This window comes from Salvelinus alpinus, chromosome 1 (genome assembly GCF_045679555.1).
Source record: "Salvelinus alpinus chromosome 1, SLU_Salpinus.1, whole genome shotgun sequence".
Classification (NCBI taxonomy): domain Eukaryota; kingdom Metazoa; phylum Chordata; class Actinopteri; order Salmoniformes; family Salmonidae; genus Salvelinus; species Salvelinus alpinus.
In genome coordinates this window covers 8,231,352-8,257,368 of record NC_092086.1, presented here as the reverse complement: position 1 = coordinate 8,257,368, position 26,017 = coordinate 8,231,352, and the positions used below count along the sequence as shown (strand labels likewise).

The 26,017-nt window shown below is 43.3% G+C and overlaps 3 protein-coding genes across 3 annotated transcripts in view; 2 read left to right on the top strand and 1 right to left on the bottom strand.

The window, feature by feature from the left end:
* Positions 1-26,017, bottom strand: part of LOC139537693 (NLR family CARD domain-containing protein 3-like) — a 426,333-nt gene that overhangs the window by 55,148 nt on the left and 345,168 nt on the right. The gene's annotated exons all lie outside the window — the stretch shown is intronic.
* LOC139540780 (NLR family CARD domain-containing protein 3-like) overlaps positions 7,467-26,017 on the top strand; it is a 301,765-nt gene continuing 283,214 nt past the window's right edge. Inside the window, exon 1 of the mRNA XM_071345146.1 lies at positions 7,467-7,602. Within this exon, the coding sequence (XP_071201247.1) occupies positions 7,520-7,602 (83 nt within the window). The 5' untranslated portion in view covers positions 7,467-7,519. The remainder of the gene's footprint in view (positions 7,603-26,017) is intronic.
* On the top strand, positions 19,316-21,383 carry LOC139564352 (stonustoxin subunit beta-like). The gene is made up of 3 exons (XM_071384202.1): positions 19,316-19,450; positions 19,781-19,827; positions 20,241-21,383. Exons 2-3 carry the CDS (start codon positions 19,806-19,808, stop codon positions 20,771-20,773), a joined length of 555 nt encoding a protein of 184 aa, XP_071240303.1. The 5' UTR covers positions 19,316-19,450; positions 19,781-19,805; the 3' UTR covers positions 20,774-21,383.

The window sequence follows — 26,017 nt, the reverse complement described above, 5'->3', positions numbered from 1 at the left end:
TGATACAGTAGTAGTCTACAGAACCCAAGCAGCATGTCAATATGATACAGTAGTAGTCTACAGAACCCAAGCAGCATGTCAATATGATACAGTAGTAGTCTACAGAACCCAAGCAGCATGTCAATATGATACAGTAGTAGTCTACAGAACCCAAGCAGCATGTCAATATGATACAGTAGTAGTCTACAGAACCCAAGCAGCATGTCAATATGATACAGTAGTAGTCTACAGAACCCAAGCAGCATGTCAATATGATACAGTAGTAGTCTACAGAACCCAAGCAGCATGTCAATATGATACAGTAGTAGTCTACAGAACCCAAGCAGCATGTCAATATGATACAGTAGTAGTCTACAGAACCCAAGCAGCATGTCAATATGATACAGTAGTAGTCTACAGAACCCAAGCAGCATGTCAATATGATACAGTAGTAGTCTACAGAACCCAAGCAGCATGTCAATATGATACAGTAGTAGTCTACAGAACCCAAGCAGCATGTCAATATGATACAGTAGTAGTCTACAGAACCCAAGCAGCATGTCAATATGATACAGTAGTAGCCTACAGAACCCAAGCAGCATGTCAATATGATACAGTAGTAGCCTACAGAACCCAAGCAGCATGTCAATATGATACAGTAGTAGTCTACAGAACCCAAGCAGCATGTCAATATGATACAGTAGTAGCCTACAGAACCCAAGCAGCATGTCAATATGATACAGTAGTAGTCTACAGAACCCAAGCAGCATGTCAATATGATACAGTAGTAGCCTACAGAACCCAAGCAGCATGTCAATATGATACAGTAGTAGCCTACAGAACCCAAGCAGCATGTCAATATGATACAGTAGTAGTCTACAGAACCCAAGCAGCATGTCAATATGATACAGTAGTAGCCAGCATGTCAATATGATACAGTAGTAGCCTACAGAACCCAAGCAGCATGTCAATATGATACAGTAGTAGCCTACGGAATCCAAGCAGCATGTCAATATGATACACTAGTAGTCTACAGAACCCAAGCAGCATGTCAATATGATACAGTAGTAGCCTACAGGAGCCAAGCAGCATGTCAATATGATACAGTAGTAGCCAGCATGTCAATATGATACAGTAGTAGTCTACAGAACCCAAGCAGCATGTCAATATGATACAGTAGTAGTCTACAGAACCCAAGCAGCATGTCAATATGATACAGTAGTAGCCTACAGGAGCCAAGCAGCATGTCAATATGATACAGTAGTAGCCAGCATGTCAATATGATACAGTAGTAGTCTACAGAACCCAAGCAGCATGTCAATATGATACAGTAGTAGTCTACAGAACCCAAGCAGCATGTCAATATGATACAGTAGTAGCCTACAGGAGCCAAGCAGCATGTCAATATGATACAGTAGTAGCCAGCATGTCAATATGATACAGTAGTAGTCTACAGAACCCAAGCAGCATGTCAATATGATACAGTAGTAGCCTACAGAACCCAAGCAGCATGTCAATATGATACAGTAGTGGCCTACAGAACCCAAGCAGCATGTCAGTATGATACAGTAGTAGTCTACAGAACCCAAGCAGCATGTCAATATATGTATTATAATCTATATCTCCACCTAGTCTATTAGAGGTCTATATGTATTATAATCTATATCTCCACCTAGTCTATTAGAGGTCTATAATAAACTCCTCTATGAAGATGTGCTTATTATCACATATAGTCCTGTTTTGCGTAGCCTATTTGAAGGTCAGTCGACAATATAATAAGCTATAATAAGTTGTTCCCTGTTACAAATGGTAACAGGAGCCCTGATCAGACTAAATAGTGGTAACACTGTATCAGCCCCTTCTAAACACCCTAAATAGTGGTAACACTGTATCAGCCCCTTCAAAACACCCTAAATAGTGGTAACACTGTATCAGCCCCTTCTAAACACCCTAAATAGTGGTAACACTGTATCAGCCCCTTCTAAACACCCTAAATAGTGGTAACACTGTATCAGCCCCTTCAAAACACCCTGAAATAGTGGTAACACTGTATCAGCCCCTTCTAAACACCCTAAATAGTGGTAACACTGTATCAGCCCCTTCAAAACACCCTAAATAGTGGTAACACTGTATCAGCCCCTTCTAAACACCCTAAATAGTGGTAACACTGTATCAGCCCCTTCAAAACACCCTAAATAGTGGTAACACTGTATCAGCCCCTTCTAAACACCCTAAATAGTGGTAACACTGTATCAGCCCCTTCAAAACACCCTAAATAGTGGTAACACTGTATCAGCCCCTTCAAAACACCCTAAATAGTGGTAACACTGTATCAGCCCCTTCAAAACACCCTAAATAGTGGTAACACTGTATCAGCCCCTTCTAAACACCCTACATAGTGGTAACACTTTATCAGCCCCTTCAAAACACCCTAAATAGTGGTAACACTGTATCAGCCCCTTCAAAACACCCTAAATAGTGGTAACACTGTATTAGCCCCTTCTAAACACCCTAAATAGTGGTGACACTGTATCAGCCCGTTCAAAATACCCTAAATAGTGGTAACAGTTGTCGTGTCTTTGCTATGATTAAATTGAAGACTTATAGTTTACATCAAAGATTCCTGTAATTAGTTATTACGCGATTAACTGATTAATAACGTAACTAATTAACTATGAATTCGAGGGCACCAGGGAAAGTAGTCAGATTACAAAGTTATAATTTCCCAATATAACCTTTCAGATATTTTCAAATCTGATCAATTGTCTTCTGATTAATGATTTATTAACTTTACCTCACGTTAGTCTCATTCCAAACGTCGTAAATTGTTGGTTATCTGCACGAACCCAGTCTTCACTATGAGTCATCCATACATCAATTGTCTTAAATCATTTATTTATTACTAACTAAGTAATTCACAGAAATGCATAAACAAACAAACAAACTTAAAATGGTTACATGAAATGATGGGAGAAATAGGCCCTAGTGGCTGAACCGGCATGGCGGCTGTTAGACAAAAGGGAAAATTGGGGGTCGACCAAGAAGTCACTACAAAAATGGGGAACAGAAAGTAAAGTTGTTCTTTTGGAAAGGATCCATTTTGAGGACAGAGCAGAAAACACTATATGGAGAGAACTAACAAATAAAGTAAGTATCTTTGAACAATAATCTATTCTAAAGGACAGAGTAAGAGAATGAATACCTGGAATGAGATATTACTAGTTAGTAGAACTGCTACTGGAGCTGAGTTGCTGACAGACAGCAGTTTTCAAAGTGTAAACTAATCAGTAGGCCTACATGTTATCAGTAAAACGTCTGATAAAGATGGTGGAGGAGCTTTTCAATAATATGGTTTTATGTTTATCTCAGGGTTTCTCAATCCTTTTGTTCTTACCAGCACTTACACACCTGATTCAACTAATCATCAAATATTTTAAGACAGTTTAATATTTGAGGCATACAAATGAACATTCTCAAATTAAAACCTTTTGGGTTTGTAGGCCTGTTTACAATTATTAAAGGCCGACAGTAACTCACATTTTGGAGGAAAAAAACACAGCTCAACTTGGTTTCGTGTAAATTATATGTTATCAAAAATAATGTAAGAGAGATGTCTTGAAGAAACGTGTCTGGGTTTAGAACTCTGTGTCTCAGTGCGCTGCGACAGTGGGATGTTCGTTTTGCATGGCCCGGTGCTACAGGGGAGTGGACATTTATTTTAAGGACCAATAGAATGGTCTAAAATGCGCAAACTCTGCGCACCCGGGGAGCTGGGCAATACAAAACGAATTCACCCAGTGACCGTGACTTTATTTCCTGATCTGAAATGTAAAGTAACTTTGTAGCCGACGCAGTTCCAGAATGTCTGTTGAAACTGTGTCTCATATGGAACGTTAGAACAGTGGTGGAAACAGAACTCAGTTCTCAAACTGGAGTAAAAGGAAAGATTCCTTCATAGAACATGACTCAAGTAAAAGTGAAAGTCACCCAGTAAAATACTACTTCAGTAAAAGTCTAAAAGTATTTGGTTTTAAATATAATTAAGTATCAAAAGTAAAAGCAAAGTAGTAATATTTAAAAATTCCTTATATTAAGCAAACCAGACGGCACAATTTTCTTGTTGTTCTTGTTTTAATTTATGGATAGCCAGGGTCACACTCCAACACTCAGACATAATTTAAAAACAAAGCATTTGTGTTTAGTGAGTCCGCCAGATCAGAGGCAGTTCAACTGATAAGTGTGTGAATTGGACCATTTCCCTGTCCTGCTAAGCATTCAAAATGTAACGAGTACTTTTGGTTGTCAGGGAAAATGTATGGAGTAAAAAATACATTATTTTATTTATGAATGTAGTGAAGTAAAAGTTGTTAAAAATATAAATAGTAAAGTAAAGGACAGATTCCCCCCAAAAACTACTAAAGTTGTACTTTAAATTATTTTTACTGAAGTACTTTACACCACTGCATTAGAAGACAGATACATGTGTTGATTTGAAAGAAAGACGGGCAGATTCTGGTAGGTAGGCTACGAACTATTATAAAGTTAGGTCATCGTCAGACATTCAACAGTCACAGTAGGTTTGAGCTACAGTATGATCACTAATCATGCCGACCAACCTGATGGTCTCTGTTGGAAATGTTGTGAAAAGTATCTGGCCTCGGCTATAAATATCTGGCATTACTCATCTCATATGTATATACTGCATTCTATACTATTCTACTGTATCTTAGTCTATGTATTACTCATCTCATATGTATATACTGTATTCTATACTATTCTACAGTATCTTAGTCTATGTATTACTCATCTCATATGTATATACTGTATTCTATACTATTCTACTGTATCTTAGTCTATGCCGCTCAGACATTGTGACCAATAACATTTGATTTGATTTAGATTAGGCTATATACACTACATGACCAAAAGTATGTGGACACCTGCTAGTCGAACATCTCATTCCAAAATCATAGCCATTAATATGGAGTTGGTCCCCCCTTTGCTGCTATAACAGCCTCCACTCTTCTGGGAAGGCTTTCCACTAGAAGTTGGAACATTGCTGTGGGGACTTTCTTCCATTCAGCCACAAGAGCATTAGGGAGGTCGGGCACTGATGTTGGGCGATTAAGCCTGGTGTTCGATGGGGATGAGGTCAGGGCTTGGTGCAGGCCAGTCAAGTTCTTACACACCAATCTCGACAAGCCATTTCTGTATGGACCTCACTTTGTGCATTGTCATGCTGAAAAAGGAAAGGGCCTGTTGCCACAAACTGTTGCCACAAAGTTGGAAGCACAGAATCGTCTATAATGTTATTTTATGCTGTAGCGTTAAGATTTCTCTTCACTAGAACTAGGGGGCCCAAACCATGAAGAACAGCCCCAGACCATTATTCCTCCTTCACCAAACTTTACCGTTGGCACTATGCATTCGGGCAGGTAGTGTTTTCCTGGCATCCGCCAAACCCAGATTAGTCCGTCGGACTGCCAGATGGTGAAGCGTGACTCATAACTCCAACGAACACGTTTCCACTGCTCCAGAGTCCAATGGCGGCGGCTTTACACCACTCAAGCCGATGCTTGGCATTGCACATGGTGATCTTGTGTGCGGCTGCTCTGTCATGGAAACTGATTTCCTCCCGACAAACAGTTATTTTGCTGACGTTGCAGTTTGGAACTTGGTAGTGAGTGTTGCAACCGAGGACAGACCATTTTTATGCTCTTCTGCACTCGGTTGGCCCGTTCTGTGAGCTTGTATGGCCTACCACTTCACGGTTGAGCCGTTGTTGCTCCTAGACGTTTCCACTTCACTATAACAGCACTTACTGTTGACCGGAGCAGCTATAGCAGGGCAGGAATTTGATGAACTGACTTGTTGGAACGGTGGCATCCTATGACGGTGCCACGTTGAAAGTCACTGAGCTCTTCAGTATGGGTCATTCTACTGCCAATGTTTGTCTATGGAGATTGCATGGCGGTCTGCTCGATTTTATACACCTGTCAGCAATGGGTGTGGCTGAAATAGCTGAATCCACTAATTTGAAGGGGTGTCCATATACTTTTGTATATATAGTGTAGATTCTCTGTCCTGCTACTGGTAGGCCTATAACATTATGTGTACTGATCTGAATAGGTTTAGACTGGTCATCTATGATATGTAGGTTATATACAGTACATTCTCTGTCCTGCTACTGGTAGGCCTATAACATTATGTGTACTGATCTGAACAGGTTTAGGCTGGTTGTCTATGATATGTAGGTTATATACAGTACATTCTCTGTCCTGCTACTGGTAGGCCTATAACATTATGTGAACTGACCTGAACAGGTTTAGGCTGGTCATCTATGATATGTAGGCTATATACAGTACATTCTCTGTTCTGCTACTGGTAGGCCTGTAACGTTATGTGAACTGATCTGAACAGGTTTAGACTGGTCATCTATGATATGTAGGTTATATACAGTACATTCTCTGTCCTGCTACTGGTAGGACTATAACATTATGTGAACTGATCTGGACAGGTTTAGACTGGTCATCTATGATATGTAGGCTATAGCTGAGGTATAGACCTTGATCTGCATATCACTAACAAACTGCTATTATACATTATAACCTAGTCTACTTTACATAATATAACATCTACATATCACTAACAACCCACTAATATACATTATAACCTAGTCTACTTTACATAATATAACATCTACATATCACTGACAACCCGCTATTATACATTATAACCTAGCCTACTTTACATAATATAACATCTACATATCACTAACAAACCACTACTATACATTATAACCTAGTCTACTTTACATTATATAACATCTACATATCACTAACAACCCACTACTATACATTATAACCTAGTGTACTTTACGTTATATAACATCTCTTACTTGTTGCAAATAACCTTTCTGAATGGACCAGTGATTTCCCCCTCAGATCAATCATGTTCGTTTTAGCCCTTCTGTCTACATTCTCAGATACATTTAGAAAATAACAGATTGAAAGACAATAAATAGCCTACTTTTAGTGAATACAAATAGTGTGAGACATGGCCTTGTGTTGCTGTACTGTCTATAACTACCTTAACAAACAGTGACTTATTATTATTATTATTATTGTTGCTGTACTGTCTATAACTACCTTAACAAACAGTGACTTATTATTATTATTATTATTGTTGCTGTACTGTCTATAACTACCTTAACAAACAGTGACTTATTATTATTATTGACGGTTACCATGGAGATGAAATGTCACAACTACATGTTCATGTGATGCATTAAATCACCTGACTGTTTCGATATGTCTGTTAGTAAATGTTTCATAAGAGATCATTAATAAATGAGAACAATATACATTCAAAAATGACTGTGTTAACCACAACCAACATGTTGGATCTCTGTTTAGGGGTCAGTTCTGAAAAAATGAGTCTCTCTGGGAAGAGAGAGGAGGGACCTGCCTCTAAAATGAGTCTCTCTGCCTCTAAAAGGCGTCTCTCTGGGGAGAGAGAGGAGGGGGGCCCTGCCTCTAAAATGAGTCTCTCTGGGGAGAGAGAGGAGGGGGGTCCTGCCTCTAAAATGAGTCTCTCTGGGGAACATGACACCAAAGCTATGAGGTGAGATTACATTTTTTTAAATAACTATTAAGAGTTTATTTCCTAAATGCTATTTACACAATTTTTCACATTTGTTTTTAAATCAGAAATGGTTGCTCTTGGGTACCTTCAAAACTACTGTTCTCAGATTTTTAATTAATAGATTTTAGATGTGTATGAAAATGTGTTTTTATCAAAATGCCACATATCCACCTAGATATCTATATCTCCACCTAGATATCTATATATCCACCTAGATATCTATATATCCACCTAGATATCTATATATCCACCTAGATATCTATATATCCACCTAGATATCTATATATCCACCTAGATATCTATATATCCACCTAGATATCTATATATCCACCTAGATATCTATATATCCACCTAGATATCTATATATCCACCTAGATATCTATATATCCACCTAGATATCTATATATCCACCTAGATATCTATATACCCACCTAGATATCTATATATCCACCTAGATATCTATATATCCACCTAGATATCTATATATCCACCTAGATATCTATATATCCACCTAGATATCTATATATCCACCTAGATATCTATATATCCACCTAGATATCTATATATCCACCTAGATATCTATATATCCACCTAGATATCTATATATCCACCTAGATATCTATTTATCCACCTAGATATCTATATATCCACCTATCTATCTATATCTCCACCTAGATATCTATATCTCCACCTAGATATCTATATATCCACCTAGATATCTATATATCCACCTAGATATCTATATATCCACCTAGATATCTATATATCCACCTAGATATCTATATATCCACCTAGATATCTATATATCCACCTAGATATCTATATATCCACCTAGATATCTATATATCCACCTAGATATCTATATATCCACCTAGATATCTATATATCCACCTAGATATCTATATATCCACCTAGATATCTATATACCCACCTAGATATCTATATATCCACCTAGATATCTATATATCCACCTAGATATCTATATATCCACCTAGATATCTATATATCCACCTAGATATCTATATATCCACCTAGATATCTATATATCCACCTAGATATCTATATATCCACCTAGATATCTATATATCCACCTAGATATCTATATATCCACCTAGATATCTATTTATCCACCTAGATATCTATATATCCACCTAGATATCTATATCTCCACCTAGATATCTATATATCCACCTAGATATCTATATATCCACCTAGATATCTATATATCCACCTAGATATCTATATATCCACCTAGATATCTATATATCCACCTAGATATCTATATATCCACCTAGATATCTATATATCCACCTAGATATCTATATATCCACCTAGATATCTATATATCCATTGTTTATCAGGAATGGAATGTTGGTATCCTGTATATTTGACTGTGATATGTGGTTGTCTCACCTACATATCATATGATGACTGCAGTTACTGTAATTCACTCTGAATAAGAGCATCTGCTAAATCAGGGGTTCTCAATCCGGGGTCTGTGGAGGTACTGCAGGGGTTCTCAATCCGGGGTCTGTGGAGGTACTGCAGGGGTTCTCAATCCGGGGTCTGTGGAGGTACTGCAGGGGTTCTCAATCCGGGGTCTGTGGAGGTACTGCAGGGGTTCTCAATCCGGGGTCTGTGGAGGTACTGCAGGGGTTCTCAATCCGGGGTCTGTTGAGGTACTGCAGGGGTTCTCAATCCGGAGTCTGTGGAGGTACTGCAGGGGTTCTCAATCCGGGGTCTGTGGAGGTACTGCAGGGGTTCTCAATCCGGGGTCTGTGGAGGTACTGCAGGGGTTCTCAATCCGGGGTCTGTGGAGGTACTGCAGGGGTTCTCAATCCGGGGTCTGTGGAGGTACTGCAGGGGTTCTCAATCCGGGGTCTGTGGAGGTACTGCAGGGGTTCTCAATCCGGGGTCTGTGGAGGTACTGCAGGGGTTCTCAATCCGGGGTCTGTGGAGGTACTGCAGGGGTTCCACGGCACCCTGACTGTACTCGTTGCAATGTAAGACATTTGATAGAATTTTCACGACACGACCACTTTACCTACTCTTAATTATTGACTAATATAATGGAACGCATATTTTCTTTACCAATTCTCATCGTTGTTTCAAGCAGAATTTTGACAATATTACCGTTATATCAACACACTCTTCACACCCGTTTAACAACTCTAAATAGCTTTGGCATAGTAGGCATCAAGTCCCTTGCCAATAATGTTGCCTACAACGTTGCATACAATGTTCATTTTCATCGAACACATATTACGCCCCAGATGCCTTCAATTGCCCAATTTATAGCCATGCCCAATTTAGGATTATTTTTTAACAACGTGATGTTGTGCTCCAAAGGGACAACTTGAAATAACATGATGTAGATAATTAAATAATCAAAAGAAAAACGTGTTTATTATACACTCTTAGAAAAGAAGGTTCCTTATAGAACCAAAAAGGCTTCTATCACTTCCTTAATATATGGAACCACTAAAAGTTATATATATATTTTTGGGTTCAGTGAAGAAGAACCTCTAGAGTTCTGATCAACAAAAGGTTCATGTTTTGAGGATGTGAACCCAGCAGCCCTCCGGTGGTCAGATCAATTCCACCTGTTTTTTCCAGCGCCCGGCCCGGGATTCGAACCAGCCACCTTTCGGTCACAGCTCCAACTCCAACCTGAGTAAATCTTCAGAAATAAGCATGAGTTAATCTGCCAAAATGAAGACAAAATGCTATGCAGTTATACATGGTATCACTTGTTATACATAATTATTATACATAAATCATTGCCAAAAGCACAACACATACTGTTGCATGTAGGTCTATATTATTTATGGATTGATTATATAGAAATATAAAACATTATTTTAACTACTACAAAGCAATTACATGTGGTGCAGGAACCACTGACTCACTGCATTATTCTATAGTATTATCAAGACACCTGCTGTTAACGCTTAACTACTTAGGACAGCTCACGAGGTGTCCTGAATATCTGCCGACTAGGTGGGACTAGAGATTTCATGCATAGCTTTAATTTATACCCATAAGTGTAAAATGTCTTTATTCTCAGCACTTATACGAACAATTTTCTACTCTGAGACACTTTGACGATATGGACCCAGATCTCAACATATTAATATAAAAAAACATAGAATGTTTGTTTTACATAATAATAAAAAATTAATATTACTAATGTAACCCACTGTAAAGACTGGGTTTAGTTGATTGTGTTGCACTGCTCATGTCCGCGTTCTGGAACTGTCCGCGTCCCCGTACAGATCTGTCCGCGTCCCCGTTCGGTGTGGCGCCAAGCATATTGTCCGGTTACGCGCAGAGTTGCTGAGGTGATCTTGGGGAATAACGACGGAGTTCACTACAGTGTTGAGACACCGAAGTTTATTGTTCAATTTGCTTTTTTCTTTACGGTCAGGGACAGTATGAGTGTAGCCAGATCCTTTTCACTCTCTATCCTTGTTTCATTTTGTGGTTTACCGGATTCGTCATCGAGACGAGGTACAGAACGACCAACTAGCTAGCCAAGCTAGTCGGTACAGCAAGGTAAGCTAGCTATCTATCTACCAGCAGCATCCTAGTTAACTTAGCTAACAATACATCATTCTCTCATTGACGGATGCTGGCTACCTCTGTCCGGTTCTCCTCTCTTCACTAGATGGACGGTAACTTTAGTGTTTAACCCCTCTGGGTCCAAGGACCAATCTTTTGAATATTATTTTCAGGGCGCCTCAATAGCAGGTATTGAACACCGGGTAAATAATCACTAGTCAGAGCCTCAACCTCAGTAAACATTCATTATAAAAAACATCTTAATATCTGATATTGTGAGTAAACAACCTCGGAATAGAAAAGACAAGAGTGCGTCTTCCAGCCCACCAATAAATTACATCATTCAACCCTCCCGGTTAGTAAATTTACCTCAACATGCCCCCGGAGAAGGCAGAGTAACGACACCAGCCTTTTAGCGGGGCTGACTACAACGATGACACACACTGCTCGCGTCGCCAACGAGCGTCTTGAAGTCAGTTCTATTTGTGACGCAGTTCGCTCTGCATCTCCTCATTGGTTTATAGAAGCAGGTACCCACGTGCCATCTCCTCATTGGTTTATAGAAGCAGGTACCCATGTGCCATCTCCTCATTGGTTTATAGAAGCAGGTACCCACATGCCATCTCCTCATTGGTTTATAGAAGCAGGTACCCACGTGCCATCTCCTCATTGGTTTATAGAGGCAGGTACCCACGTGCCATCTCCTCATTGGTTTATAGAAGCAGGTACCCACGTGCCATCTCCTCATTGGTTTATAGAAGCAGGTACCCACGTGCCATCTCCTCAGTGGTTTATAGAAGCAGGTACCCACGTGCCATCTCCTCATTGGTTTATAGAAGCAGGTACCCATGTGCCATCTCCTCATTGGTTTATAGAAGCAGGTACCCACATGCCATCTCCTCATTGGTTTATAGAAGCAGGTACCCACGTGCCATCTCCTCATTGGTTTATAGAGGCAGGTACCCACGTGCCATCTCCTCATTGGTTTATAGAAGCAGGTACCCACGTGCCATCTCCTCATTGGTTTATAGAAGCAGGTACCCACGTGCCATCTCCTCATTGGTTTATAGAAGCAGGTACCCATGTGCCATCTCCTCATTGGTTTATAGAAGCAGGTACCCATGTGCCATCTCCTCATTGGTTTACAGAAGCAGGTACCCACATGCCATCTCCTCATTGGTTTATAGAAGCAGGTACCCACCTGCCATCTCATTTAGCAAATAACTTAACATAAACATAACTTCTTTAAACAATAAAAGCTAATTTACGAACATTTCTGAAAATGGATATATAGCTTTTTGGAATTAAACTCTTCTTCTGCTTCCCCATCTGAGCTCAGAGTAGATGAGAGATGTAATGTTTGTCTCTGTTGTGTTGAAGTCCAATCAAGCAGGAGAGACCAGCCTCCCCTGTTCCCAGCTGTGTGTCCATGAAGAGTGACCTGTCTATGAATAATCCTATATCCTTTAGAGAGGGAGACTTTTCTACTGAACCAAGGTAAGAAGAACTCATGGGTCATGGTCAGTGAGTTAAACAACACTGTCTCTAGTCATTTCTCCTCTCCCATTTTCACATTTCTTTTTGTTGTTTTCATAATCCATAGGCTAATCCTTTTGTCCATTTTCATAGTCCTAAAACAATTTTAAACAAACACAACATTCCCTCCGTGTGTGTGTGCGTGCGTGTGCGTGTGTGTGCGTGTGTGTGTGTGTACTCCCTGGATGAGGAGATGTAATCTCATGTTTTGTCCACAGAAACCAAGAGTCAGAGATTCTCAGTGGTCAGTCTTCCCAGAGTCATCAAACAGACCTGGCCTCCATATTCAGTGTATGTGGTCCTGTTATGTACATTTGTTTTTGTTTACCTCAAGTAAAGTTGATCTGTCAATCATTCATTAATGTGTTAATGAGAAAGCATTTTGTCTCTTGCTTAACTTATTTACTTAATTTATTCCAGATGCTTGAAGAGAAAATTATGACATTTGTGAAGAACGAGCTGAAGATGTTCAAGAGGATTCTTAGTCCAGAACTCCCAGAAGGCTTTGAGAGTCAGAAGCAGGATAAGGAAGTGGTGGATGCTGAAGATGAGAAGCAGGAGAGCAGTGCCAGAGAGGGGGCTCTGAAGATCACACTGCACGTCCTGAGGAAAATGAACCAGAAGGAGCTTGCTGACATACTGGAGAAAAGTGAGATCTGTCTGCCTCATGTTGAATGCTGTTTTATAACATTTAAAAGCTGTAGCTAAAGTACAGCTAAAGTAGCTGTGTAACTCAATGATATTGTAGCAGCCTTAACACAACACCTAGTGACCTCATCAAGTAGCAGCAGGGATGTGTTGTGGTGATTAATTTAGAGAAAGAGAGAGACAACATTAATAATACCATCAATAATACCAATAATAATATAATCAGTCACACCAGTCTGTAATGCATTATGAAAACATTTACACATTTACAGTCAGTTAAGAGAATAAATGATTATAATTTAAAACTTTATAACAGTCCTTCAATAGTGTAGGCATTAAAACAGACGTAATATTAATATCCTCTGTTATTTCTTCATTCAGATGAGCTTGCTGTGATTTGCCAACGTGAACTCAAATCTAATCTAAAGAAGAAGTTTGAATGTGTATTTGAGGGGATCGCTAAACAAGGAAACCCAACACTTCTCAATAAGATCTACACAGAGCTCTACATCACAGAGGGTGGAACAGGAGAGGTCAATGATGAACATGAGCTGAGACAGATTGAGACAACAACCAGGAAACAAGCAAGACCAGAGACTGCAATCAAATGTAACGACATCTTCACACCCTTAACTGGACAAGACAAACGTATCAGAACTGTGCTGACAAAGGGAGTCGCTGGCATTGGAAAAACAGTCTCTGTGCAGAAGTTTATTCTGGACTGGGCTGAAGGAAAAGCAAATCAGGATGTCCAATTTGTATTTTCATTCCCTTTCCGGGAGCTGAATTTGATGAAAGAGGACAAACACACTTTCATTGAACTTCTCAATCACTTCTCAATGGAAACCAAACAATCAGGAATCTCCAACTACAACAAGTACAAAGTTCTGTTAATCTTTGATGGTCTGGATGAGTGCCGACTGCCCCTAGACTTCCAGAAGAACAAGATCTGTTGTGACGTCACAAAGTCAACCTCAGTGGATGTTCTGCTGACAAATCTCATCAAGGGAAATCTGCTTCCCTCTGCTCTCCTCTGGATAACTACCCGACCTGCAGCAGCCAATAGGATCCCTTCAGGGTGTGTTGACCAGGTGACAGAGGTACGAGGGTTCAATGACCCACAGAAGGAGGAGTACTTCAGGAAGAGATTCAGTGACGAGGACCTGGCCAGCAGAATCATCTCACACATAAAGACATCAAGGAGCCTCCACATCATGTGCCACATTCCAGTCTTCTGTTGGATTTCTGCAACAGTACTTGAACACATGCTGAAACATAAGAGAGAAGAGATGCCCAAGACTCTGACTGAGATGTACACACACCTTGTGGAGTTTCATACCAAACAGAAGAATGAAAAGTATCTTGGGAAAGAAGAGACAGGTCCACACTGGAATAAAGAGAGCATTCTGTCACTGGGAAAACTGGCTTTTCAGCAGCTTGTGAGAGGCAATCTGATTTTCTATGAAATAGACCTGAAAGAGGCTGGCATTGAAGTCAGTGAAGCCTCAGTGTACTCAGGATTGTGCACACAGATCTTTAAAGAGGAATGTGTGCTGTACCAGGACAAGGTGTACTGCTTTGTTCATCTGAGCATTCAGGAGTTTCTGGCTGCTGTATATGTGTTCCTCTCATTCATAAACAACAATGAAAATCTAATGGATGAACCGCAATCAACGTCCAGGAACTGTTTTGCGCTGTTCAGAGACAAGCATAAAGTTACTGTCTACAAGAGTGCTGTGGATAAAGCCTTACAAAGTGAGACGGGAAACCTGGACCTTTTCCTCCGCTTCCTTCTGGGCCTCTCACTGGAGTCCAATCAGAAGCACTTACAAGGTCTCCTGACAAAGACAAGAAGCAGCTCACAGAGCCATGAAGAAACAGTCAAGTACATCAAGGAGAAGATCAGGGAGAATCCCTCTCCAGAGAGGAGCATCAATCTGTTCCACTGTCTGAATGAACTGAATGACCATTCTCTAGTGGAGGAGATCCAAAGCTTCCTGAACTCAGGAAGTCTTTCAGAAGACGAACTGTCACCTGCACAGTGGTCAGCTCTGGTCTTTGTGTTGCTGACTTCAGAAAAGGAGCTGGATGTGTTTGACCTGAAGAAATACTCCAGATCAGAGGAAGGTCTTCTGAGGCTGCTGCCAGTGGTCAAAGCCTCCAGAGCTGTTCTGTGAGTAAATAAAAATGACATATAAGAACTAATCATCAGGAAGAAATATTCAGTTTAGAGAAAAATATGCATAATAATATGTGTATAATATTATATTGAAAAACATATTGAATAAATGCATTGATGTTCACATTAGTATAACATTATGACCATACAGTTCTAGGAGACGGAAGATGAATCTATATGTTGTTTGAGAGAATAAACCAAATGCATCTGCCATTGTCCTTCTACACTACTGGTGTTAAATTAACAGTGTGTTTGTGAAGTCATGATGATCTCTTTGTCAGGCTGTCAGGCTGTGGAGTCACAGAGGAAGGCTGTGCTTCTCTGGTCTCAGCTCTGGAGTCAAACCCCTCACACCTGAGAGAGCTGGACCTGAGTAACAATGACCTGAAGGATTCAGGAGTGAAGCTGCTCTCTGCTGGACTGGGGAATCCCCACTGTAAACTGGAGATTCTGAGGTCAGTATTCCTGTAGTTGGTCAACAAGTGATAACTGTTCACCAGATCCACATGTGTTTACCAGACACACATAGTCCACACCATATGTGTTTGGACAGTGAAGCTTACAGTTTTAAATTTGGTGCTATGCTCCAGCATTTTGGATTTGAGATACAATGTTTCATATTAGGTGACAGTACAGAATGTCACCTTTTATTTGAGGTTAAAGGTGAGAGGTTAGCATGTTTTATTTTTCTAAATGGTGAAACAGACATGTATTAAAATACCCTCAAATAAAAGGTGACACCCTCAAAGAATAGCAGTGTGGTTTAAGGCACAAGGCGAGACCCAGATGGCACGGGAGGCAGATGGATAAAGTCTTTGATATTTATTAATATACTAAAAGGGGAAGGCAAGAGAATGGTCGTGGACAGGCAAAAGGTCATAACCAGATCAGAGTCCAGGAGGTACAGTTTGGCAGGCAGGCTAGAGGTCAGGACAGGCAGAATGGTCAGGCAGGCTAGAGGTCAGGGCAGGCAGAATGGTCAGGCAGGCTAGAGGTCAGGACAGGCAGAATGGTCAGGCAGACTAGAGGTCAGGGCAGGCAGAATGGTCAGGCAGGCTAGAGGTCAGGACAGGCAGAATGGTCAGGGCAGGCTAGAGGTCAGGCAAGCTAAAGGTCAAGACAGGCAGAATGGTCAGGCAGGCTAGAGGTCAGGACAGGCAGAATGGTCAGGCAGGCTAGAGGTCAGGACAGGCAGAATGGTCAGGCAGGCTAGAGGTCAGGACAGGCAGAATGGTCAGGACAGGCAGAATGGTCAGGCAGGCTAGAGGTCAGGACAGGCAGAATGGTTAGGCAGGCTGGAGGTCAGGACAGGGAGAATGGTCAGGCAGACTCGAGGTCAGGACAGGCAGAATGGGCAGGCAGGCTAGAGGTCAGGCAGGCTAGAGGTCAGGACAGGCAGAATGGTCAGACAGGCTAGAGGTCAGGACAGGCAGAATGGTTAGGCAGGCTCGAGGTCAGGACAGGCAGAATGGTCAGGCAGGCTAGAGGTCAGGACAGGCAGAATGGTCAGGCAGGCTAGAGGTCAGGACAGGCAGAATGGTCAGGCAGGCTAGAGGTCAGGACAGGCAGAATGGTCAGGCAGGCTAGAGGTCAGGACAGGCAGAATGGTCAGGCAGGCTAGAGGTCAGGACAGGCAGAATGGTCAGGCAGACTAGAGGTCAGGACAGGCAGAATGGTCAGGCAGGCTAGAGGTCAGGACAGGCAGAATGGTCAGGCAGGATAGGTCAGGACAGGCTAGAGGTCAGGACAGGCAGAATGGTCAGGCAGACTAGAGGTCAGGCAGGCTAGAGGTCAGGCAGGCTAGAGGTCAGGACAGGCAGAATGGTCAGGCAGGCTAGAGGTCAGGACAGGCAGAATGGTTAGGCAGGCTAGAGGTCAGGACAGGCAGAATGGTCAGGCAGACTAGAGGTCAGGACAGGCAGAATGGTTAGGCAGGCTAGAGGTCAGGGCAGGCTAGAGGTCAGGACAGGCAGAATGGTCTGGCGGGTACGGAGTCCAGAGAACAGGCAAGGGACAAAAACCGGGAGGACTATCAAAAAATAGAAGCAGGAGTAGGGAAAAACGCTGGTTGACTTGATAAACATACAAGACGAACTGGTACAGAGAGACAGGAATCACAGGGATATATACACCAGGGAAACACAGGGATATATACACCAGGGAAACACAGGGATATATACACCAGGGAAACACAGGGATATATACACCAGGGAAACACAGGGATATATACACCAGGGATATATACACCAGGGAAACACAGGGATATATACACCAGGGAAACACAGGGATATATACACCAGGGAAACACAGAGATATATACACCAGGGAAACACAGGGATATATACACCAGGGAAACACAGGGATATATACACCAGGGAAACACAGGGATATATACACCAGGGAAACACAGGGATATATACACCAGGGAAACACAGGGATATATACACCAGGGAAACACAGGGATATATACACCAGGGAAACACAGGGATATATACACCAGGGAAACACAGGGATATATACACCAGGGAAACACAGGGATATATACACCAGGGATATATACACCAGGGAAACACAGGGAGATATACACCAGGGATATATACACCAGGGAAACACAGGGATATATACACCAGGGAAACACAGGGATATATACACCAGGGAAACACAGGGATATATACACCAGGGGAACACAGGGATATATACACCAGGGAAACACAGGGATATATACACCAGGTAAACACAGGGATAAATACACCAGGGAAACACAGGGATATATACACCAGGGGAACACAGGGATATATACACCAGGGAAACACAGGGATATATACACCAGGGAAACACAGGGATAAATACACCAGGGAAACACAGGGATATATACACCAGGGAAACACAGGGATATATACACCAGGGAAACACAGGGATATATACACCAGGTAAACACAGGGATAAATACACCAGGGAAACACAGGGATATATACACCAGGGAAACACAGGGATATATACACCAGGGAAACACAGGGATAAATACACCAGGGAAACACAGGGATATATACACCAGGGAAACACAGGGATATATACACCAGGGAAACACAGGGATATATACACCAGGGAAACACAGGGATATATACACCAGGGAAACACAGGGATATATACACCAGGGAAACACAGGGATATCTACACCAGGGAAACACAGGGATATATACACCAGGGAAACACAGGGATAAATACACCAGGGAAACACAGGGATATATACACCAGGGAAACACAGGGATATATACACCAGGGAAACACAGGGATATATACACCAGGGAAACACAGGGATATATACACCAGGGAAACACAGCGATATATACACCAGGGAAACACAGGGATATATACAGCAGGGAAACACAGGGATATATACACCAGGGAAACACAGGGATATATACACCAGGGAAACACAGGGATATATACACCAGGGAAACACAGGGATATATACACCAGGGAAACACAGGGATATATACACCAGGGAAACACAGGGATATATACACCAGGGAAACACGGGGATATATACACCAGGGAAACAGGGATATATACACCAGGGAAATAAGCGACACCTGGAGGGGGTGGAGACAATCACAAGACAGGTGAAACAGATCAGGGTGTGACATGAATATGGAGAAAAATATACTGCCACTATTTTCACCACCAAAGAATATCAGTGTGATTTTAATATGATTTGTCTCTTTGCAGGCTGTCAGGCTGTCTAGTCACAGAGGAAGGCTGTGCTTCTCTGGTCTCAGCTCTGAGGTCAAACCCCTCACACCTGAGAGAGCTGGACCTGAGCTACAATCACCCAGGAGACTCAGGAGTCAGACTGCTCTCTGCTGGACTGGAGGATCCACACTGCAGACTGGAGAAACTCAAGTATGTAGAGGGTTTATGTCAATGTTCATATCAGACATGTTTGACTTAGCAGGCTGGTTAAGACAAACATTCTGACCACCACTTGGACAAAGTTTTATGCTGTGTGTGTGTGTGTGTGTGTGTGTGTGTGTGTGTGTGTGTGTGCGTGCGTGCGTGCGTGCGTGCGTGCGTGCGTGCGTGTGTGCGTGCTAGTTAAGACAAACATTCTGACCACCACTTGGACAAAGTTATGCTGTGTGTGTGTGTGTGTGTGTGTGTGTGTGTGTGTGTGTGTGTGTGAGTTCAGGTGTATCCCTCAATGACTGTCTGTTCTTCTGCTTACCGCTACAGTGTGGAACATGGTGGAGAGAACAGAATGAAACCTGGACTTAGAAAATGTGAGTGTTGACTGCTGTGAAGAATATGACTAAGAATAAGTCTTAATTCAAGTTAAGTCAAAGTCAAAGACCACCATCATTACTTACTTAGGCATATTAAATATCAGCTGTAGTTCTACAGAAGCAGAAATCAGGGACACCAAAGTTTACAAACAGTGTGTGTGTGTGTGTGTGTGTGTGTGTGTGTGTGTGTGTGTGTGTGTGTGTGTGTGTGTGTGTGTAATTAATGTGAATAAGTGTGTTTTATATTACCATACAGTATAACATATGATCATTCAACAAGTCTCAAGTTACCTTAACTTCTCCTTTTGATACCTAGAAACATCTACATTAAATGAATTAGTGAAAAGTGAGTTAACATTCTAATGTGAATGATGATGATTTCTAATATTGTGTCTGGTTTCATCCATCAGATGTCTGTGATCTCACACTGGACCTAAACACAGTAGACAGACTCCTCTCTCTGTCTGAGGAGAACAGAAAGGTGACATGTAGGAGAGAGGAGCAGCCGTATCCTGATCACCCAGAGAGATTTGAGGGCTGGGGACAGGTGCTGTGTAGAGAGGGTCTGACTGGGCGCTGTTACTGGGAGGTAGAGTGGAGTGGGAGAGAGGCTGTTATAGGAGTGACATATAAAGGAATCAGCAGGAGAGGAGGGGGTAATGACTGTTATCTTGGATACAATGACAAGTCCTGGATTCTGGACTGCGATGACAACAGTTACTCTGCCTGGCACAACAATAATCCCACTACCATAGGCGTCCCCTCCTCCAGCTCCCACAGAGTAGGAGTGTATCTGGACTGGCCAGCCGGCACTCTGTCCTTCTATAGAGCCTCCTCTGACACACTGACCCACCTGATCACATTCACCTCCACATTCACTGAGCCCCTCTATCCAGGGTTTAGGGTTTGGTGGGATGGCGACTCAGTGTCAGTCTCAGTGTAAATAATTACCTGACACACAAACACACACACTGGACAGATACACACACACACTGGACAGACACACACACACTGGACACACACACACACACACACACACACACACACACACACACACACACACACACACACACATTCGACAAACACACACACACACTGACACTGGACACACAGGACACACACACACACACACTGGACAAACAAACACACACACACACACACACTGGACACACACACACACACACACACACACACACACACACACACACACACACACACACACACACTGGAGAAACACACACACACACACAGGACACACACACACTGGCCAAACACACACATAGTGGATACACACATGCTGGATACACACGCACACACACAAACACAGTGGACACACACACACTCTGGACACACACACTGGTCTCACACACACATGCGTGTCTTCCTATAATTGTGACAATAACACTGTTAAAATACCAATGTGATAATTTGTTGTCTTTTATGTTGAATAACAAATTGTATAATTATATATGGACATACGCTCCATAGTTGTACAAGTATACAAGGATATATTGTACTTTTCATAATAAAACATAGTTGAAACAAGAAAAGCATGTTAATTGTGAAAACAGTTTGGTTATTGATGTTACGTTTCCTCTGTCAGGTTGACGTTAACCTGCGACTGGTTGAAACATGAGACTAATATGCAATGAAATACAAACAATTAAATATGTGGAATTGAATTAAACAAATTGTACAACAGAGTGTTGTGATGCAGGGTTACTATAGCAACAGAGTTCACTCTCTCTCTCTGCTCTCTCAATTTCAATTCAATTCAATTGACTTTATTGACATGGCAAGTTCATTATTACTTACATTGTCAAAGTATACATATCGAAAAACAAAAATCAAATATATATGTATATATATATATATTTATATATAAATAATCTCTCTCTGCTCGCTCTCTGCTCTCTCTGCTTTCTGCTCTCTCACTCTCTTCTCTCTCTCTGCTCTCTCTCCTTCTCAGCCTGCTTTCTAATCCCTCTCTACTCTCTCTTTTCTCTGCTCTCTGCTCTCTCACTCCCTCTGCTCTCTTTCTTCTCTCTGTTCTCTGCTCTCTCTCTCTCTGCACTCTCTGCTCTCTCTCACTTTCTGCTCTCTCTGCTCTCCGCTCTCTCTCTGCTCTCTCAGCTCAATCCAAAAGGTGTAGGTAAGAGAATGGTCATAGACAGGCAAAAGGTCAAAACCAGTTCAGAGATCCAGAATGGCAGGCAGGCGGGAATGAAGTCCACAAAACAGGCAAAGGTCAAAACCGGGAGTACTAGTAGAAGAGAATAGTCAACCACACTGGTTGACTTGAACATACAAGGCACAGAGAGACAGGAAACACAGGGATAAATACACCAAGGAAAATAAGCGACACCTGGAGGGGGTGGAGACAATCACAAGGACAGGTGAAACAGATCAGGGTGTGACAGAAGTATTTCTCTGCACTCTCTCTCTCTGTGCTTTGCTCTCTCTCTCCCTCTGCTCTCTCTGCTCTGCCCTCTCTGCTCTCTCTGTTCTCTCAGCCTGCTCTCTGCTCGCTTTCTCTCTGCTATCTCTCTCTCTGCTCTCTCTCTCTGTTCTCTCCTCTCTCTCACTCTGCTCTCTCTGCTATCTCTCTGATCTCTCTCTGCTCTCTCTCAGCCTCACTCTGCTATCTCAGTCTCTGCTCTCTCTGCTTTCTCTGCTTTCTCTCTCTCTGCTCTCGCTCTCTCTGCCCTCTCTGTTCTCTCTCACTCTGCTCTCTCTCTGCTGTCTCTCTGCTCTCTCTGCTGTCTCTCTCTGCTCTCTCTGTTCTCTGCTCTCTCTGCTCTGCTCTCTCTGCTCTCTCTCTTTTTTCTTTGCTCTCTCTGCCATCTCTCTTCTCTCTGCTCTATCTCTCACGCTCTGCTCTCTCTCTGCTCTCTCTCCCTCTCTGCTATTCTTCTCTCTCTCTCTGGTCTCACTCTATGCTCTCTCACTCTCTCTTTGCTTTCTCAGCCTGCTCTCTGTTCTCCGATATCTCTGCTCTCTCAGCCTGCTCTCTGCTCTCTCTCCCTGTTCTCTGCTCTCTCTCTCCCTCTGCTCTCTCTGCCTTCTCTGCTCTCCCTCTCTGCTCTCTCACTCTCTCTTTGCTTTCTCAGCCTGCTCTCTGCTCTCTCTCTCCCTCTCCTCGCTCTCTCTCTTTGCTCTCTCAGCCTACTCTGCTCTCTCTCTCTCTCTGAACTCTGCTCTCTGTCTCTCCCTCTGCTCTCTCTGCTGTCTCTCTCTGCTCTCTCTCTCTCTCTGCTCTCTCTCTTCTTTCTCTCTCTGCTCTCTCTATATGTTCTCTACTCTTCCTGCTCTCTCTCTGCTCGCTCTCTCTGCTCTCTCTAACCTCACTCTTCTCTCTGCTATCTCACTCTCTGCTCACTCTCTGCTCTCTCCCTCTCTCGCTCTGCTCTTTCTATGCTCTCTCAGCCTGCTCTCTCACTCTCTCTTTGCTTTCTCAGCCTGCTTTCTGCTCGCTCTCTCTCTCTCTGCTCTCTCTGCTCTCCGCTCTCTCTCTGCTCGCTCTCTCTCTGCTATCTCTCTCTCTGTACTCTGCTCTCTCTCTCTGCTCTCTTTCTGCTCTCTATTCTCTGTTCTCTCTCTGCTCTTTCTCTGCTCTCTCAGCCTGCTCTCTCTGTTCTCTGATCTCTGCTTTCTCTGCTCTCTATTCTCTCTTTTCTCTGCTCTCTCTGCCCTCTCTGCTCTCTCTCTCGCTCTCTCTGCCCTCTCTGCTCTCTCTCTCTGCTCTCTCTCTTTGCCCTCTGCTCTCTCACTCTCTCTTTGCTTTCTCAGCCTGCTTTCTGCTCGCTCTCTCTCTCTCTGCTCTCTCTGCTCTCCGCTCTCTCTCTGCTCTCTCAGCCTGCTCTCTGCTCGCTTTCTCTCTGCTATCTCTCTCTCTGTACTCTGCTCTCTCTCTCTGCTCTCTTTCTGCTCTCTATTCTCTGTTCTCTCTCTGCTCTCTGCTCTCTGCCCTCTCTCTTCTCTCTCTCTCACTCTCTGCTTTCTCTCTCTTCTCTCTCTCTACTCTCTCTCTCTCTGCCCTCTCTGCTCTCTCTCTTCTCTCTCTCCCTCTGCTCTCTCTCTCTGCTCTGCTGCTCTTTCTCTTTTCTCTGCTCTCTGCTCTCTCTCTGCTCTCTCTCTGCTCTCTCTACCCTCTCTCTCTGCTCTCTCTGCTCTCTCTCCCTCTGCTCTCTCTGCTCTCTGCCCTCTCTCTTCTCTCTCTCTCCCTCTCTCTCTACTCTCTCTCTCTTTCTGCTCACTCTCTACGCTCTCTCTCTCTGCCCTCTCTGCTCTCTCTCTGCTCTCTCTGTTCTCTCTCCCTCTCTCTCTCTCTGCTCTCTCTCTCACTCTGCTCACTCTGCTCTCTGCTCTCTGCTCTCTCTCTCTGCTCTCTCTCTCTCTCTGCTCTCTCTCTCGCTCTGCTCTCTCTCTCACTCTGCTCTCTCTCTCACTCTGCTCTCTCTGCACTCTCAGCCTACTCTCTGCTCTCTCTCTGCTCTCTCTCTCTGCTCTCTGTCCTCTCTCTTCTCTCTCTCTCACTCTCTGCTATCTCTACTCTCAGCCTGCTTTCTGCTCTCTCTCTACTCTCTCCCTCTCTCTACTCTCTCTTTCTGCTCTCTCTCTGCTCTCTCTCTCTTTCTGCTCTGCTGCTCTTTCTCTTTTCTCTGCTCTCTCTGCCCTCTCTCTTCTCTCTGCTCTATCTCTCACTCTCTGCTCTCTCTGCTCTATCCCTCCCTGCTCTCTCTCGCTCTCTGCTCTGCTGTTTTCTCTGCTCGCTCTCTCTGCTCTCTCCCTCCCTGCTCTCTCTTCTCTCTCAGCCTGCTCTCTCTCTGCTGTTCTGCTGTTCTCTCTTTTCTCTGCTCTCTCAGCACTCTCTGCTCTCTGGTCTCTCTCTGCTCTCTCTCTCTCTCCCCCTGCTCTCCCTCCCTTTCTTCTCTCTCTCTGCCCTCTCTCTTCACTCTCTCTCTGTTCTCTGCTCTCTCTCTCTCTCTCTGTTCTCAAATCTTCCTGCTCTCTCTCTGCTCTCTCTCTCTGCTCTCTGCTCTCTCTCTGTTCTCTGATCACTCTCTCCCTCTCTCTCTTTTCTCTGCTCTCTCTGCTCTCTCTCTCACTCTGCTCTCTGCTCTCTCTGCCCTCTCTCTCTCTCTTTTCTCTGCTCGCTCTGCTCTCTCTCTCTGCTCTCTGCTCTCTCTCTGTTCTCTGATCACTCTCTCCCTCTCTCTCTTTTCTCTGCTCTCTCTGCTCTCTCTCTCACTCTGCTCACTCTGCTCTCTCTGCACTCTCAGCCTACTCTCTGCTCTCTCTCTGCTCTCTGTCCTCTCTCTTATCTCTCTCTCACTCTCTGCTCTCTCTACTCTCAGCCTGCTTTCTGCTCTCTCTCTACTCTACTCTCTCCCTCTCTCTACTCTCTCTCTCTGCTCTCTCTCTCTGCTGTCTCTGCCTTCTTTCTTCTCTCTCTACTCTCTACTCTCTCTACTCTCTCTTTCTGCTCTGCTGCTCTTTCTCTTTTCTCTGCTCTCTCTGCCCTCTCTCTTCTCTCTGCTCTATCTCTCACTCTCTGCTCTCTCTGTTCTATCCCTCCCTGCTCTCTCTCGCTCTCTGCTCTGCTGTTTTCTCTGCTCTCTCTCGCTGCTCTCTCCCTCCCTGCTCTCTCTCGCTCTCTGCTCTCTCTTCTCTCTCAGCCTGCTCTCTCTCTGCTCTCTGCTCTGCTGTTCTCTCTTTTCTCTGCTCTCTCTGCTCTCTTGCTCTCTATTACTCTCTCCCTGCTCTCTGCTCTCTCAGCACTCTCTGCTCTCTGTTCTCTCTCTGCTCTCTCTCTCTGCTCTCTCTCTCTCTCCCCCTGCTCTCTCTCCCTCTCTTCTCTCTCTGCCCTCTCTCTTCACTCTCTCTCTCTCTCTGTTCTCAAATCTTCCTGCTCTCTCTCTGCTCTCTCTCTCTCTGCTCTCTCCCTCTCTCGCTCTGCTCTCTCAGCCTGCTCTCTGCTCTCTCTCTGTTCTCTGATCACTCTCTCCCCCTCTCTCTTTTCTCTGCTCTCTTTGCTCTCTCTCTCACTCTGCTCACTCTGCTCTCTCTGCACTCTCAGCCTACTCTCTGCTCTCGCTCTGCTCTCTCTCTCTGCTCTCTGTCCTCTCTCTTCTCTCTCTCTCACTCTCTGCTCTCTCCCTACTCTCTCTCTCTTTCTGCTCTCTCT

What these genes read in the sequence shown, in the direction of transcription:
- LOC139564352 (XM_071384202.1), top strand. Translation starts at nt 19,806, where the DNA reads ATGAAACCTGGACTTAGAAAAT. An exon ending in GAAACCTGGACTTAGAAAAT is followed by an intron (nt 19,828 to 20,240) that starts GTGAGTGTTGAC and finishes TTCATCCATCAG; the next exon opens with ATGTCTGTGATCTCACACTG.